Source organism: Ctenocephalides felis, unplaced genomic scaffold (genome assembly GCF_003426905.1).
Source record: "Ctenocephalides felis isolate EL2017-DRISC unplaced genomic scaffold, ASM342690v1 CF-g0.4_SCAFFOLD_01170, whole genome shotgun sequence".
NCBI lineage: Eukaryota > Metazoa > Arthropoda > Insecta > Siphonaptera > Pulicidae > Ctenocephalides > Ctenocephalides felis.
The window spans coordinates 18,550,750-18,569,152 of NW_020537324.1; the positions used below are offsets into that span (position 1 = coordinate 18,550,750).

General features: G+C 27.5%; 2 protein-coding genes across 2 annotated transcripts; one reads left to right on the forward strand and one right to left on the reverse strand.

Annotated features, from left to right (window-relative positions):
• Positions 1-1,091: 1,091 nt before the first annotated feature.
• On the forward strand, positions 1,092-3,166 carry LOC113366668 (ubiquitin-conjugating enzyme E2 J2-like). Its single transcript, XM_026608315.1, has 5 exons — positions 1,092-1,374; positions 1,456-1,619; positions 2,452-2,522; positions 2,578-2,667; positions 2,732-3,166. The coding sequence occupies exons 1-5, from the start codon at positions 1,259-1,261 to the stop codon at positions 2,969-2,971; spliced, it is 681 nt and encodes a 226-aa protein (XP_026464100.1). The 5' UTR covers positions 1,092-1,258; the 3' UTR covers positions 2,972-3,166.
• Positions 3,167-17,009: 13,843 nt separating this feature from the next.
• On the reverse strand, positions 17,010-17,727 carry LOC113368069 (twist-related protein-like). The gene has a single exon (XM_026609635.1). It carries the CDS (start codon positions 17,721-17,723, stop codon positions 17,010-17,012), a length of 714 nt encoding a protein of 237 aa, XP_026465420.1. The 5' UTR covers positions 17,724-17,727.
• Positions 17,728-18,403: the final 676 nt, after the last annotated feature.

An 18,403-nucleotide genomic window follows, 5' to 3' on the forward strand; every position in this document is an offset into this window, starting at 1 on the left:
GGCCTTACAAAATAATATTCAAGTTCAGTTTCAGGAAATAATTAAATGAGTTTCAAGTAACTATATAATTATTTATTAAATAACATAAATAACTTCATATTATGTTGTCTCATTAATTCAATTTTAAATATTTAAAATTTTATTGTTGATCTTGAAATAACAAGATTTTTTTTTATCTTGTTAAGAACCATCACCACCATATGAAGGATTGTCTCCTTTTGATGGAACATTTAGCTTACATCCTTTTCTCAAATCGATTTTAAAACTTACTAAAACATTTAGTAAAGCACTTCTAGTAATAAACTTCTCAACACAAGTTTTTCAAATGCTGACCTGTCTAGCTGATTCTTTAAAGAATTTCTATAATAATTTTCTGATAAATGGAAAAGTTTAATATTTTCATATAAGATTTAAAAGACAATAATGGGGTAATGCTGATTGGTTTTTGGTAAATATGATGAATATATTATATTATCATATTGTCTAGGAATATACTAATCATATAAATATTTGATAAATTCAATTATGCTACATTCGAATGGTGCACTAGTAATCTAATATGAAAATCGTATATTGGTAATTATTAACTGATTAAGACTAGTAATTTCGTGCACCATTTTACCAGAAAATTAATTCTACTTAAAAATATCAAAGCTTATTTGTAATAAATCAGCTGGAATTATTTTTTATTAAAAGTCCAGTCGGTGAAGATTTCTGGATACCAAATAAATTAAGCAATTTAAATGTAAATGTAAAAGTAAAGCATTTAATTTAAAAACGAATTACTCCTGGTTTATATTTCTAATAGGCAATGTTCAATAAATACATATAAAAGAAAAATCGACCATTTATGTAACCAAGCCTCCAACCTTTTCTTTTATCAATGCCAACTCATTTATCATGATCATAGCCATCATTATTATATTGTCTATGATCATAGATTCCTTTAAGAATCCTATTTGCCTTATAATGTTGGCAATACATGTTATGGCACGATTATCAAAATTCCGATAAGTTATGGTAATACTAAATTTTGACGTTTACACCCAATAATAATAAAGTTGACATGTTTTATATTGTCTTTTCTTTAAAGGCCAATATATATACTTCAATAGTAATGTTTTGATAACTACCTGTTCTAGAATTTCTAAAAATAGTTTTAATTTTCATGTTGTAAATTTTCTTATAAAACCTAACCATAAAATTATACCAATCAAAATTTCTTTTTACGTTTATTTATCAATGATATTTAACAACAATGTCGCGAAAAGCAAACAGTGCTACTTTAAGATTAAAGCAAGATTATTTAAGACTTAAAAAGGATCCAGTGCCTTACGTCACTGCGGAACCTGTTCCTAACAACATTCTTGAATGGTAAGCTTTTATAATGTATTAATGTGTGACATTGATATATTTTGTAATATATTTTATATTTTGATTACTGTTTGCTTGCAGGCATTATGTAGTTGAAGGCCCGGAAGGTAGTCCTTATCATGGAGGATTATATCATGGTAAATTAGTTTTTCCGAGAGAATTTCCATTCAAACCGCCTTCCATCTATATGATCACACCAAATGGTAGATTTAAATGCAACACTCGGCTTTGTTTGAGTATTTCTGGTATGTTTTCAACATATTATCATAAATTTCAGTATTCATTTATTTTTGAGCAATTTTTGTTATATATTATAATATAATGTGACAAATGGTCTGATAAATTAAGTACAAGTATATTATACTTTAAGAGAAGAAATTTTAGAAGGCTTTTTTATGAGGCTGTAATAATTTGCTTTCTGATATTCTATTCACCGCTTTTTATTCATTCTATTAAAAGATTTATTAATTGCTAATGCATTTTGCATACCAATGTTGATTTATTAATCGGTATACCGATTCCATTCACATATATTTATAAATATATGTGAATGGAATAAAAGGTTCAATCATATAATTATTGTTGTTTATAATGTAGTGCTCGTTTTTTATTTCTTACTTCTTTTCTGTTTTAACATTTAAATATTTTATTTTATTGCTTGGTGTTTTTTTTTGAAAAATATAGTTTAATATTGTGTGTTGTATTTTTTCCTGGTGTGGTATGTATTCATTTTTTACTTGTATATTTTCTTTTAATTCTTATAATATATTTTAAAAATATTTTTTTTCTAACTTTGTAAATAACTTTTATAGATATTATAAAAATATGCTGAATGATGACACACATACAGTGTCGAAACATACAAAATAGGTAGTTCATTTATTTTACTTTGACTATGGGGCTGCAAATTAACATTTCAAGAATATGTCTCAACATCGAACAAAAAAATCTAATGTTTATGTATATATATATATATATATATATATATATATATATATATAGTTTTTATAACTCATATCTAACATGTGCTAGTCATATGATGGTGTTTATTGTATTAAATATTTATATTTGAATTAGATTTTCATCCTGATACTTGGAATCCAGCCTGGTCTGTTTCGACGATTCTCACCGGATTATTAAGCTTTATGGTAAATATGATATATAAAATTGAAAAATAACTTATTCATTGATTGATTTTATTAGCTTGAAACGAGTCCAACATTGGGATCCTATGAAACATCTACCTTTGAAAAGAAACAACTTGCTGCACAAAGTATTGAATTTAATCTTAAGGTATATACAACACATAGTCTAGGCACCTTTTATATTGTATTGTTTTATGAGTAGGATTTTGCAGGATACATTATACTGTGAGCTTTTTCCTGAGATTGTTGCTTCATCTAAAGAGAAAATAAAGAAAAGAAATGAAGCTAGAAATTCTCTTCCTGCTTGCAATCTTGTCAGAGAGCAAATAAACCAAGAACAGTCAAATCTTCAAGCTACAATTACAAATGTTTGTGTGTTAGTTGGAGTGGCTGCCTTTGCTTATATTGTGAGATATGTTATAAGGAATTTAGCAAGTGATTTTCATGAATGAGAATAGCTTTTATAAAAACTGATATCATTTTGTAGCTGAGCTATGGGAATCGTTTATATTTTGTAAATATATTTTTATACATTTTATGATACATATATTAAACACGATGACATGCAAATTATAAATATATTTATTGTCATGTCATTACTTCATCTAAATTAATTCAAATTTATAAAAAGATTTATGTGATTGAGATTGTAAATTTCATAGTGACAAGGATATATAATATGCATTTCGATTGGAATATTTATAAAATTAATTTTAAATTGTATTATACTGAATGACATTCCTGGTTGAATAAAAATTTTACCAAAATTGAATGAGTTTATTAACTGAGTCCTTATAACACATATTTTTTGTTATAACAAATAAGATTTATTGTTTGAATAAAATGCAACATAGATGGTTATAAAAATATACATTAACGTATTTTAAAGTAATTTTATGTTTATAACAAATTTATTTTATGTTCGTATAGATACATGCATAAGTATATATGAAGATTATTAGGATAACATTATAATGTTATCACAATATATTGTGTTGATATATGAGTTGTAACAGAATTAGTTTCTAAAAATAAACTTTTATTTTTTTTTTATTCGAAGAAAAAAAAAGATAAAAACATTTTGATAAAAAATAATGTACGGTTTTAAATCTGAGAAATTTTACGTCAACTATATAGTTTGTGTAAATGACAATTATCCACCTCGTCTTCTAACAGACATTTGAAATTGCACGTTCAGGCAACTGACCATTTTCGAGCCATCAAAACCAGGAATGACCACAGTCCAATAAGAAGTTTCGTCCAGGGATGGCATGTAATTAATGACGTCGTCCTTTACAGGAAGATCCGTTATTGTGTAAACAGTTTTTTCAAGCGGGCATTTCAAAATAGGTGTAACTTGTTGCAGAAATTCGGAAGCGCCATCGAATAATTCGCAAAAATCGGCACTCATATTGAAGTATTTATAACACATGTTATAATTCAGAGAATCTTTACAATTGTTTAATTCTACGTAGCCTGTCCACTTGGAGATGCGTTCACTTACATTGAATTTTCCATTTACGACGAATTCGCCACGTTTTACCTGTTTCACCTGTTCAGAAATAATTACATTTGATTAGAGACAAAGATGTTTGAATATCAATCTTTAAAATTATTAATAATTTAAATTCAGAAAAAAGGGATTGATGACGACATTCTTAAATTATAATTATTTAAGGTGACCATACGTCCTGGATTGGCCGGGATAGTCCGGATTTTCCGTCTTGCGTCCCGGCTTTTTCTAAAAGCAATCTTTGTCCCGGGTGTTTTGTCCCGGATTGTTCTGAGATTTTTAAAAATGTTTTTGATTGCCTATATTTTTTTGAATATATTCCAACTAGAAAATTTGAACCGAAAAATATAAATTTTTAGCTCAGGCACACTTCACCCCCCGCTCTCACACACATTATAATCCGTCCCAGATTTCATGCGAAAAATTATGGTCACCTTATAAATAATACCTTATTTAGATTTTTTTCAGTATTTTTTTATTGACCTCCGTTTAACAATTAGCGTTAATTAAGTTAATTAATTTAACTTAGCCTCGCCAGCTTGGTATCAGGAAGCATGATATTCAATTTTTACTACAGGTTATAGATAAAACATAATCTCAAGTGAAATTCTCTGTTCATGGACATAGTTTCATATAAAAATATAATATGAAAAATATTAAGATTGATATTTTCCATATTATATTTTGATATAGATTTTTTTATAAGAAACTATGGCTATGAACAGCGAATTTTACTTGAGATTATATTTTATCTATCTGTAGTAAAAATTGAATATCATGCTGTCTGACACCGAGCTGGTCGAGATTAGTAACGAAACCGGGATAATTGTTTCGAATTGTAGGAATTGAGTCTTTGAATTGAAATCAATTTTCGTGGCTATTGAAAAATTTAATTGAATTAGTTGAATTGTATATATTGCTTTAGCAAATAATTGCTTATAGCGCTGATAAGCATATAAAAGTTTTTTTTTAATAATTCGTTAAGCTATTTTTTACTCCAGAAAGAAGGTTTTATTGAAGTATTAATTTATATTATTTATTCAAAATATTTAGCATTCGAAATGTGAATGCACAACATACAATTGTAATAGAAATGTTTTCATATATAATTTATTTCAACAATCAGAAATAGATATTGTGTCTGTCAATAACTTCATATAGACTGGATAGTAACTATTATGCAATACTTAAATAAATGTAAACAAAAAGTAATATCTTTTGCGCACCCGTACAATCAATATTTAAAACTCAATGATAACAGTTAGTAGTTAGTATTCGGGTACAACAGATCAAATGTTTTGTGCAAAAATTAACCCTTTCAACTCGGATGCCGCCGCTCAAGCGGCAAAATTCATATAAATCTCGGAATTCGCGATTAGAAAGTGTTAAATTTAGTGGTGCTACGAGTGTCAGGTACAACTTAAAAAACTTTATATATATATATATATATATATATACATATATATCACATGTTGGTTAAATTAATTGGTTGATACCTGTAATTCAGGAACAAATATCGCCAAATTTTCTTTGCCGTCACATTGCTTGACTCTTTGCAAAATTATTCTTTTATTGCCAGCATCGCTGAAGGATAAAATGATTCCTATTATTAATATTAATAAAGCAGTAGTTGGAAAATTATACATTTTTTATTTTCACAAAAAATATGAAATTAAAATTGTGTTCAGCTTTATATAGATCGCTTAGATGAGTGTTAGACAATTAGATGAATCTAACCATTTTAGCTGTATCAGTTTTGTTCTGTTTTATCAGATTTATTCTGTAATAATGTTACATTAAATGCAATTTAATTCGAATTTATTGATTCAAATCTCGCTTGCATTTACAATGCAATTTAATATTAATATACACTTTTATTAATAAAAATGACGCCGTTTTTTTTTTTAAATAACTGTTATTAGTTATATAAATTATAAAATTATATGTATATATGAATGAAAAAATCATACAAAATTATTGCAAAAAATAATATCTATATTAATCATCGATCTATCAAAGATGATGAATATAGGTATACATGTACGCGTACATGTATATATAATGCATATTATCTAATCAATTAAAAAAAATATGAACAAAATTTACTAACGATATAATACAATGTTTCATTATAAATATTTATGATAAAAGTTCATAATAATGCATTATAGATTTTTACTTCACAAATTAACTATACGGTATTGTCGGTCATTAACACATGCATACGGATTTAAAAAAAGAAATTATTATGTAAAATATTTTGTAAAATATTAAATTATAAAAGTTGTATTTGAAAATTTAGAAACGGTTGATGATTTATACCTAAAATTCAAAATTCTTCACGCATATAAATTACAAATTTTGGTATTTATGTTCAAAGTTGACCGCCCGATCGAAAATGAAATTTGAACCAAAATGTAGGCTTTGAATTTCGTACTAGAAATATTCAAATACATATTCAATATAATTAACCAGGAACGTATTGGGATAGAAGTCCTACACGAAATATGCTACAAATTCATAATATACATAAATTTTATATTTCTTTATGATAATTTATGAATTTACAATAAAATATACAAATATTATCAAAATATTTTTAATATTTTGTTTATACCTTGCCGTAGCTCTGTGGTAAGAGCTTGGTCTTGCAAACGCAGATTCTAGATTCCATTTTTAATATCAAGCAGTATATTGATAACACTTTTGGGATTATAGATCAAAAATGATATAAAGTATCAAGTAAAAATACCAGCATATCAGTATTATAATATTTTGTTTGTCAGAATAAAATTTTTGAAATTGTTTTCAATAGTTTGTTCACACCTTGCCGTAGCTCTGTGGTAAGAGCTTGGCCTTGCAAACACAGATTCCAGATTCAATTGGGAGTTGTGTATCAAGGAGTAGTGATATCAATTTTTACTTGGGATTATGGATCAAAAATAGTATGATACGATATCAAATGAAAATAGATATAGATATAGGGAATAGTCAACCTAGGTTTAAAGAATCATAATACAACATACCCTGGATCATATACAGTTCCTTTCAGTTCAAGCTATAAAATTGCAGTTTAATCAAATAAAACAGACAATTATTAAGTTATATAAGGATTTGTTTTTTTTATATTATTAATACTAAAAAAACTGAATAATAAAATTATTAAATCATTTCAAGTGAGTCATATATAATTATAAATTTTAAAGTTTTATATTTAAACAAAACTGTAAGTGACTTGATTTAATTAAAAGTAATTTTTTACCTTGAAATGTTACTACGTCGTCTACTCAGTCCTGTGTTACTGAGAATTCAAAAATACTTCATCCAAACTGTCAGGTTGTGAAATATGAATATGTTCTCGGGGTGTGTTAAGGGGGGCGATACATGTAATCGCCTTAATTTTTACCATTTTTTGAGGACTTTTTAAACTGGGAAGGAATAACTGAATCTTTTTGAATTTTTTTATGGTTATTTATTATATATTAAAATACACAAAAACATTTTTTTTTTAATTTTTTTTTTTTAAATGGCTGCCGTAAAAATAGATCTGCCGAGACCCTCTCGGAAAACGCCATCAATCTGCGGGCGTTCTCACTTTTCGTACGGTGATCTGAATTCAAAAAAATTAGTTTGTACGTATTCATAAAACATATATCTTCTAGTTAAACCAAAAAAAAATTAAAAAAGTCACAAAATCGTAAATTGGCAGACCTCAGAAAAAAAAAGTTCGATTTTTCACCATTTTTTCACTGTTTTTTTTGGTAAAAAGGTTAATTTTTGAAATTTTTTTTGGAATGTTTGAGGTTTAACTAGAAGCTATTACTGTAAAGTAGATGTGTGCAAAATTTCATTGGAATCGGTTGAGAACTTTTTGAGTTATCACGCCCGCAGTATTCAAAAATGTCGTTTTGAGAAAAACGCGTTTAAAGTTTTGACACATAGAACAGATAAGAGTGTAGGCGTGGCACTTAAATGAGTTTTTAATGTATAAATAATGATAATTTTGTTTTGAATTTTTGCAGGCATATTTTTGAGATGTTATTGTAACGATTTATGAAAAAAAAAAAAATCGTTTTTTTTTTTCTTGTTACATGTATCGCCCCCCTTAATGATCAGCCAAAGACAAGATGAATATACTCGCTCCGAATTCTATTCAGGCGTGAGAGAGCGCTCCAAGTCATAGGCTTAATTAATAGAAAAAGCTCATTCGACGAGACATGTTCCTTCAATGAGCAGGAAAAATATATCTGAAATAATTAGATTATTAAATTAAAAATATGCCAAGGGCGATCGGGTCTGTCGCAAAGACCTATTCTTCAGAGAAATAGAGGAACCATTAAAGGAATCTGTGATCTCGGCTAAAGTTCTTAACTGTATACTTAATTAAAATTATAAAAAAATAAATTTGAAAGTTAGCTATCATCTAACCTCAGCAAAAAATTATAGTATATAATAATAACCGAAATTATAGTTCCAATATAATTTGAAAATGAATTATCAGATTTTGCTTCGCTATTGCATGCAAAAGCGCGGTAATAATATATCATAATCTCGAAATTACAAATGTGCAAATTCAATTTAAATATAATCAGTTTCAGATTATATTGGCTCTTGCAAAAAACATTGCAAGATTATTATAATTTGCAACCAGTTAGTTACTTTTATACTCGACATTTTAAACTAGAAATATTTTTTGTGGCAAAACAACGATTGCCGGGTCAGCTAGTAGTATATAATAATATACCTGTCTGAAGGCATGTCTATTGTATGAGAGCACCATGAAATCAATGACTTTCTTTCCCTCCTCTATTTATTATTTCCATTATCGTTTCATTACTATATTACTTATTTATCATTAATCACTTTATATTCGTTTTATGATTTTTTTCTTTCAAACTTCTGCTTCCATGCTTCCTGGTCTTGTGCTTCGGCTTTCAGTTCCCCTGTATTTTCTCTTCTGCGTAAGTCGTCAATCGTCTGCATTCTTTTCTTCCCATTCCTTTCAGTTCTTCTATTTTGCCTTCAACGACTTCTAGTATATAACAAAATATAATTTTTTAAGCAAAGATAACAAGAATTTTTTGTGATTTTTTTTTGTTGTATTGAACTTTCGTTTTCTTTTCTCTTTCGTTTATGTTAGTTAAGTTAAATTTCTATTATCTGTTTCATCTTCGCCTACAACCGTACCCACAAATTTTGTCATAACCGGTCAAATGCACACTTTTGAAAACAAATCATCATTATGACTAAGCTGAGTTATCTAAAAGCAAAAACTAATTGCAGGTAAATGACTATTAATGTTCAACTTACAACAATTAAAGTGATCTATATGTATACAATTACCAGTCATTATTAAAAAAAATCGAACATCAGAACTTACTTTTGACTCTTTAAAAGCAATGTGGTCTACAGATCATGTTTATGTAAGGCACTAACTGAAAGCAATAATGGGAACTTGTTCGAACAATCATACTTCATTTTTCTCCCTTTGGACCCTATTTCAAAATCTCGACGACGACTGTTACTACCGTACCCGGCCTCCTCTATTGTTTTTATTATTTGCTACGACGTAATTTATAATCTACATTATTAGAAAGCAAACTAATGGTTGTGCATTTTCTTTTTGATGATATTATTATTACATATTTCGAAATATCTATTAGTGATGTGATATGCCAGGTATACCTAAAAAGGCTATTTTCTCTAAAAATCATATTTTGATCTATATTTTCAAATAAAAACTGATATAACCTGGAACCAAATCTTTTACCATTTGGCAAAAAATCGAAAATGAAAATGTTTCAAAGGTTTCTGAACATTTTCGCATTTCCTGAAAAAATTTATGTATATGTGTATGTATGTGTGTGTGTGTGCGGATACAAATTTTCGTCAACGATTTCGGAAACACAGATCAACTGATTTGAATAATTTAAAAAACATTCTATTTGTACTGATAAGGAGACGTGCTGATCAGTTTTTGGCAAAGGCAAGCCTGGCCGTTCCGAAGATACAGGGCAAAAAGTGCCATAAACGGTAACTCAGTTTTAAGAGAACGGAGCGTCTGATTTTAATCATTCAAAAAACATTTTACTTGTGTTGGTAAGATGAAGAACTGATCAGATTTTTGATAGAGGCAGGTCTAACGGTTATGGACTCTCAATAAAAATAAGTTAAAAAATGTTATTTGGCGGTCAAAAATGTTTATTGGACATATGTACATCAAATTATCAGACATTTTATATAGATTTTAATAATGTGTACACATTTTGTGTAAATTTTTTGGGTGCCGTACCAAATTTTTTAATTACGGTACGGGAAGTTCCGGCAATTTGCCTTAAGGCACGATGTCATGCACCCCACTAGTTTTTATTATAATAATTATAATATTTCTGAATGCTATTTAATGTTTTTTGGTAATTGGTAGAAGAAATATTAAACAAAACAGAATATTAAAAGCAAACTAAAATCCTAGTAGCTCTTTGCGACTCTCGGTAACCATTCCTAGGTGCGTTACCATTTCATGAGAAATATACCTATTTGCAATCCTCTGCCCGTTTTCCCAAGAAGCGGCTTCAAAAGATGTTCAAAAGGAGCAAAACCAATAGTAGTTCAAGAAAAACAACCCGTTCGTCTGAGCCGAGGCGACTCAGATCGGGGACCAAGACATCCATCATCTTTTCAATTACGAGGACGCTTGCGACCGACTTAACTCACTTCGCAAGACACTAGGACTGCCCATTAGTTCTGCTCGAATAATCGATATATTTTGATTTGTTTGATAGAAGATAAATAATTGATATTTAGTTCAACATAAATCGACTCGAACCGGGTCTTGCTATAATATAAATACAGTAGAACCTCGTTTATTCAGCTTTCAGTTTTACGAATTTGCGATTACGCGCGACCAATTTATGTGTATGTATATACCTACAATTCGAATTTTCACATGCAGTTTAGTATATGTATGTAATGTAATCTAAGAAAATATATATGCACATACATAAGAAAGTTTCAATTTCTTAATAAAATTATTTTTGTTGATGTATATGTATGTATTTGTTATTTTTGATAAATACACAACATTATTCTTCATACATTCAATTATCCGAATTTTCGATTATTCGAATGCATATCGTCAACAATTAGTCCGGTTTATAGTAGCTCTACTGTATGTAGTAGTGATATAGTAGTAGAAAATTCTACCATGCAATGGCTATAAAGTATTATTATTTTAATAATAGTCTAAATATTTGTCTAGAAATTAATTAAAACCAGTTATACCAAAACCAAATATAAAACATAATCAATGATACACATATCTTTGTTTAGTAGAGGGAAAGCGGTTTCCAGGCAAAATTATAAGAAAACCTAGTCGAAATTTTTGGAAGTTTTTTCTGGCATATTTGTCGGTGCAATGAAAAGTTTGGACTACATTTTACGTTTTACAATTCACAAAAATAATATCAAGTTAAAACCATGGACTACGTTAAAACCATTAACGTTTTTTTAAACACATTTTACTCAATTTGAAAAAATCAATCTAAAACCATAGCCTGCTATTCACGATTTTTTTTAAACGTATTTTACTCAATTTCAAAATATCAAGTTAAAATCATGATTCACGTTTTTTAAAACAAATTTTACTCAATTTTAAAATTATCAAGCTAATAAAGGTTTACTATTCACGGTAATTAAAATATGTTGTAAGTGGCTAAATGCTCGAGGCCAATAAAAATAAAATAAAATAAAATAAAATTTGACCATATAAAATAATAAAAATGCATTTTAGAAGTTTTGTCAATCATAATATATATGCTTCTTAAGTTGATTAAATTGTGTCATAAATATGTTTTACCATGGGTATAATTCATTTTGTATATATTGTCCATATATATACTAGACGTCTATATATAAACTTTTTTTATATGTTTTGTTTGAGTAGCAATCAAAACCTAAAGGTCTTATGAGCTGTTTTAATAGTTTTTTCAGAAAGCGATTAACCTATTTATTTTGGATATATTTCTATTTGTGGAATTTTTGAAATTTTTAAATTTGATGCAACAATGACCGGGAATGCGTTTTCACTTGTAAACATGTCTTGCATTTATAATTTCAAATGAAAACCGATATCGCTACTGTTTGATATTAATCAAGGTGGATATCGAATCTGGTTTTTTGAATTGCAAGAACAAAGCTCTTACCATAGCGCTCTATAAAATCTTATACTAAAATCTGTTTCAATTAGTGATCCATTTAAAGGATTTTTGGACATACTATATATATAAAATAAGTCAAGACATATCTCAATAAATATGATGGATACTTTTGATCTCAAAGAAAAATAATAACCGACTTTCCAATACTTCATGCAAATTACAAACAATTTTTAATAACTTTTATCTAAAATTTTGATAATTCATTTATTGTAGTAATAATGAGAAGTATAATATGAGACATTTCTCATTGGCGTTGCACATTGCAATTCGCACATTCGATTTTTATAAAAAAAAATTAATAAGAATCGATTTCAAAATCGATCTTTAAAAATTAGTTTGACGCCCCTAAAAGATCACTATTTCCGACCATCTCACAGCCGCCGCTCGCGGTTCTTGTTTACATTGGGATGCATAATATCTTTTCGATGATGAACTGAAACCAAAATAATTTAGATCGCTGGTTATTTATTGCAAATGATCTATCTTTGAAGATTGAGACATTCGATATGGCTTCTATTAAGAATATCAATCAAAATCAACTCCAACTTCCATCATAGTATGGAATTATTTTAATTTATTATTTATAGACTTGAGGTAGATCTTAGGGTTGATGTATAGAACCTATTGTTGGGTAAAAATCATGAAAGCATCATTTAAACATACTAGTATTTTATACAATAATGCCTAACATGCAGTGAAAACTCATATAGTGTTTAAGCATTTTTAATTAAATTGGGCATTTATAGTGCAAATCGTAAAATCTTAAGTCGCTAAACTAATTTAATTAATTAATTTACTAACTAAATTGAATTAATGTATCCATTTAAGCATAAGCAATGCACTTTATCACTTAACAGTCAAATCAATCACTTGAGATAAAAAACTTGATGAGTAAAAACTTACTCTATATATGTTTACTGTCACAAAATTCAAGACACTTGTAGACTTCGAAAATATAGTAAAATTCAAACTAATGGGTCTTGTGAATCATTTTAAATGCTTTTAAAATAAATTTAAATTGATAACGAACTTAGCACAGGTTTATTTTGTAATAATTATATATTAAATGACCCAAGGTATAATATCCTTATTTATTTTACATATTTACTTTATGTTGTTTACTAATCGTAAGTAAAATAATAGAAATAAATGTAAAAACATATAATTTTGTATTTTTAATAATTGTGATATGTACGACCTCCTGGAGTTGATTCAAATGCCATAAAGATTTTTATAATAAACTTAACACTTATCGAGGTATAATATTTATTAATTCAAAATAGAGAAACAATGATTTTTATTAAATATAAAATTTATTCAAATACAGTTTTTTGGGCTAAATTTATCGGCTTTTTTAACGAAAAATAATAATTTAATTTAATATATTCAAGTATCAATTGAAAACGAATATAACATATTTATTCTTTTTCATGTTATAAAAGTGTTAGAAATGTAATTATAGGTATTTAATTAAAGTAATACGTAGAGAAACACAAATTTCATTTGTCTGGATGACACTCTTATTTTTTAACTTTGTTGAAATAATATTATGTGCGTGTTATTTATTTTTTTAATACATATACTTTTGTAAATTGTGTCTTCTACTCCATTTTAAAACCGCCATGTATAGGGAATAGAAACACCTTCCCCAGTTCGTGGGCGCGTTTTTTGATTGGACAGGTAACTCAGCAGGTGTACCTGGTAAAGGAGATGCAAACGTTGAAAAGAACTTTTTTTTAGGTTTTAATGTAAATATTTTTGACAAATAACAATCAAGCCCTGAAAGTTTACACTAATATTTTAAAATTTGATTAATATAATTTTGATTTCTTTGCTTATTATTTAATTAATTAATTTAAAATTACCAAAATACGTGTTTAGAATCGCTTGTTCTAATTTTTAATCTTGATTATAAAAGCCCAAATTGATTGGCAAATATATTGTGATAAAAAATGTAAAAATATAAAAACTAGTGGTGCATGGCATCGTGCCTTATGGCAAATTGCTGGAACTTCCCCTACCAAAAATTTTATTTTTCTGTAAACTTTGAAAAGCACGTCTTCTTCTCAATAGGAATTGAGAGTTTTTTGAATCATTTAAATGGGTTGAACTGTATTCCCGAAATCTTCGACAAAAATTTGTATCCGAACACACACACAAACATACATACATCCATTTTTTCTAAGGTATGCCAAAATATTCAGTAATCTCTTAAACGTAGAGATAAATAAAAATTTTCATTTTTGATTTTTTTGCTATTATTATAACTTAAGAAATTAGAAGTTAATAATCATGTACGAACAAAAATAAAACTTATTAAATTATAATACAAAGTATTTTTGACGGTTTAATAAGTACATTGGCCAATCATTCAAAGTTAATATTTACAGTTCACTACAAGTTTTATAAAAAATTTGAAAAATGACATTGTTCAGTGTTTCTGTGCTTTATTAAAATCATTAATTATCGTTTATCATATTATATCTTTTACAACTCATTTTTAGCTTCAAGTATAATGTATTTCAGACATAAATTTTTACGATATCTTCAGAAACGTTATGTTCTATAAAATACAATTAAAATGAACTTACCATTTTGCATTTTACTCGCTGTTTTCTATATTTTTTTTTAAGATTTGAATATCTGATGGAATACTCTATTATCATTTCATATCAATTAATTATATACAATAACTATTAATTAGTCAATGAAAATTCTTACTTATTATTCATATATACATTTTTTTTCTAAAAATTTAATGGTTTTATGGTAATTCAACAGTGACTAGAATAAAATAATATAATGAAAATATATAACCAAAGTTAAAAAATTTCTGAAAATTCATTATTAAAAACTGGTTTAAATTCAATCTCTTTATCAAAACAAGTATTTGATAAAATATTCTGTATCAGAAATAAAATTCGGATTATTAAGAAGTTTTAATATTTGTTTTAAGTTTATTAATTATCAAATTTACATTTTCAGAATTTGTCTATTGATTTCAAAAATACTAAGGTATTAAAGTTTTTATTTTTTAGTCCCAATTTTAATTAACGTTTAAGATTAATTGATTTAAATATCTTCAATTAAATGTATAATTTAATATTACATAAAAAATAGTTTTGCTTCAAATAAATTAAATATTTAACTTAACTAATCTGATTTTGAAAATATTATATTCAATTCAAACATTTTTTAAAAAAATACTTTAATACTAAATCATTTTTGGTAAATTATGAAATAAAAAGTTTTAATATTATTCAACTTCTTTTATATATCACTATTATTACGCTTTAATTAAACTTTAAATATTAAGCTAAATCATTCATTAGTTTAATTATTGTAAAAAATCTGAAAACCCTGAAAATTAATAAAAAAGAAAACAATTTTTTTATATGAAATCGAATATATTTACACATGTTTCAATATATTTATGAATTTTCTTAAACTTAAATACTCCTTAATTATCTTCAACAACCATATATATTTTAATAAGAAATAAAATTTAATTTTGCTCTCTGGGAATAAAGTAAGTAATGATTAACTAACATATATAATTAAACGTATTATTTTTTACAAGTTGACAGAAGAATATCAAAAAAAACTTCAAAAGCAATGGCGCCATTTGAAAAAACTTATGTTACATTTTTTCAACGAAGATCACATGTTACATATCATAAGAAGAACATTCGCATCAGTATCAAATTTTCATATAACATTAATATTGATTATTAGCAATGAGATATAAAATTAATTTTATATATTGCAAAATTTTCTGATGTCTTATTTGAAATTTGTTCTAACAAATACCAAAAAAACTTATATTATAGGCAGGTGTTAACAAAAACGGAAAAACAAATTCTATTTTAATTTTACAATATCTTTGGCCTGAAACGGAGTTTCCAAGGATTAACATTTTATTGAACGGTCATTGGTTTTTCCGTTCGGTACAAAAATGATATGTTTTTACCTATGTGGGTTCAATATTTCTTAACAATTAGTGATGGAATTAAGTACACTTGGGTGACTAACTACTATTTACATTCATGTATTCTAAACTTACATCACAATTGACTTTTTTCATATTTACAAATATACAAATTAATAAAATATCAAGGATCTAGCTTGAATTCATATCTTTTCATAACTAATTATTGGTTGGTCTAGCTTATAGGTAGAATACTGTCTTATTGTAGGTTCTTAAAACTAATTTTTGCAATCAAAAAATATATCAAGAAAATATTTTAGATGATAAAAATACTAGTGCTATAAAATATATATAAACAATATGACCAGAATTTCACAAATAAAAATTCATAAAATAATTTCAAATTATCCGAAGGCATAAAAATTTATATAAAAATGCATAAAATTAAATAGCAAGGGTGCCTGCTATATAAAATGTATTTAATAATTATAATCATTTTTTCCTAAATTAAATTAAAAATTGTGTGTATACATTATCTTAAAGAAATTTAATTTATGAATATATTTTCTTATTGAATGCCGTCATATGAATTAATGTTCAGAGTATATAAAAGCTACTATTTAACTATATTTTTTAAATCTATGTTAACAACTTACTGCTATTGATAAATATATTTAAATCATCAACATTTTTTATAAGTGCCTGATATTTTGATATAATATTAGAAATCCTGCGCTTGTTTCTGAAATGCTTTTAATATAATAGCATTTCATCATATAACAACTATCAAAACTTTATAAAAGTATAACAATAATAAAATTATTTTTCACCATTTACAGAGGATTTCCCCAATCGCCTTCCATTCTCCAGACATTGAAAGCGTAGCTCAATTTTTCATGGGCCACATACGAGCATTGACTCGTCGACGTCGGAAGATTTGCATGGTCATCTTGAACTAAAGTTTGTGGTTTGGAGTCGTTCACTGATATAACTTGGTACAAAAAGTCGATATATTTTGAAGCTAATTGTAAAGTTTTGATTTTTGATAATTTGTCACTAGGCAAAGTCGGTATAATCTTCCTCAAACTTGCAAAAGCTTCGTTCAAAGATTGGGTTCTTTGACGCTCCCGAACATTAGCCATCACACGTTGCATTTGGACCTCTTCGAAACTTTGGGGTGACTTTTTTCGTATCTTACCAGGCCTCTGGGTGGATGTAGCGTCTTCGGCATCATCAGAACGGTATTCGTAATTATTGTTCAAACCTCTAGAAGAATGTTTCCGTTTTCGATGATTGATTGCTGGTTTGCAATCCATGTCGAAAATGGATTCGTAATCTTGTTTGATTGTTTGGGAAATACGCGCGTCTTTAACATCGCCCAAGTGATGATAGGGATATTGGTTAGGGTAGCTTGTGCATCTCATATGGTCCCCGAAATAGATGTTTTGGTCGATTTCTGTCAAACGCGGGGGTAGTTCGTAAACAAGATTATTGCGTTCAGGGGAACTGGAAGCACTGCTGCTATCATAAGACATTTTGTCGTACATTTGGAGCACTAGATCACAAAATCACTTCAAAAACACTTCAACAATTTACTTGATTGTCTGTAAATCACAGGTAATTGAAAAGTGATAAGGAAAAATGTGGAAATAGTATTTATGTTATTTATTCTCGAACACTGATAGTTGAACGGACTGATTTCGACTAACTACGAATTTTAAGCGCGCGTATGTATTTCAACGTAGGAACTCCGAAAAGCCCTCCCTCTTGCCTTGTAGAGGATCCCATGCAACTCGGTGTCATCCCACAATAAATCTATCTCTTTTGATCTCGAACATCGTCCAACTTCTATCTCTCTCGGTCTGTTGTAAATTTCTGGCATCATTTTCAAGATGATATTTCAAATGTTCATATCTCGTTCTATCTTGGAGCCCTTTGAGTCAAAACATCTTCTGCTCGTCTCTAATTTGAAAGACAGTTTTGTACATTTTGCGTTAGTTTCAGCAGGACATTTTTTTTGTACAAAATTTAACAAATATGGGAACGTTAATGGCTTTGCACAGTTTTGGTACTGAAATTACAATAGTCTTTGTTTCCTGCTATTTTTAGCCCTTGCAAGGAAAAAGAGAAAAGTTGAGAATTCGTCACAAGAGACTATTAACAAAAGCGTAGAGAATAAAATTATTTAGTTTGCTGGGATGTGTCTTTTGAAATAATCCTTGATGTA

Bases quoted from the DNA above. Each gene is read 5' to 3' on its own strand.
- LOC113366668 (XM_026608315.1), top strand. From the start codon at position 1,259: ATGTCGCGAAAAGCAAACAGTGCTACTTTAAGATTAAAGCAAGATTAT. The intron at 1,375-1,455 runs GTAAGCTTTTAT...GTTTGCTTGCAG, and splicing joins CCTAACAACATTCTTGAATG to GCATTATGTAGTTGAAGGCC. The intron at 1,620-2,451 runs GTATGTTTTCAA...TATTTGAATTAG, and splicing joins GCTTTGTTTGAGTATTTCTG to ATTTTCATCCTGATACTTGG.
- LOC113368069 (XM_026609635.1), bottom strand. From the start codon at position 17,723: ATGTACGACAAAATGTCTTATGATAGCAGCAGTGCTTCCAGTTCCCCT.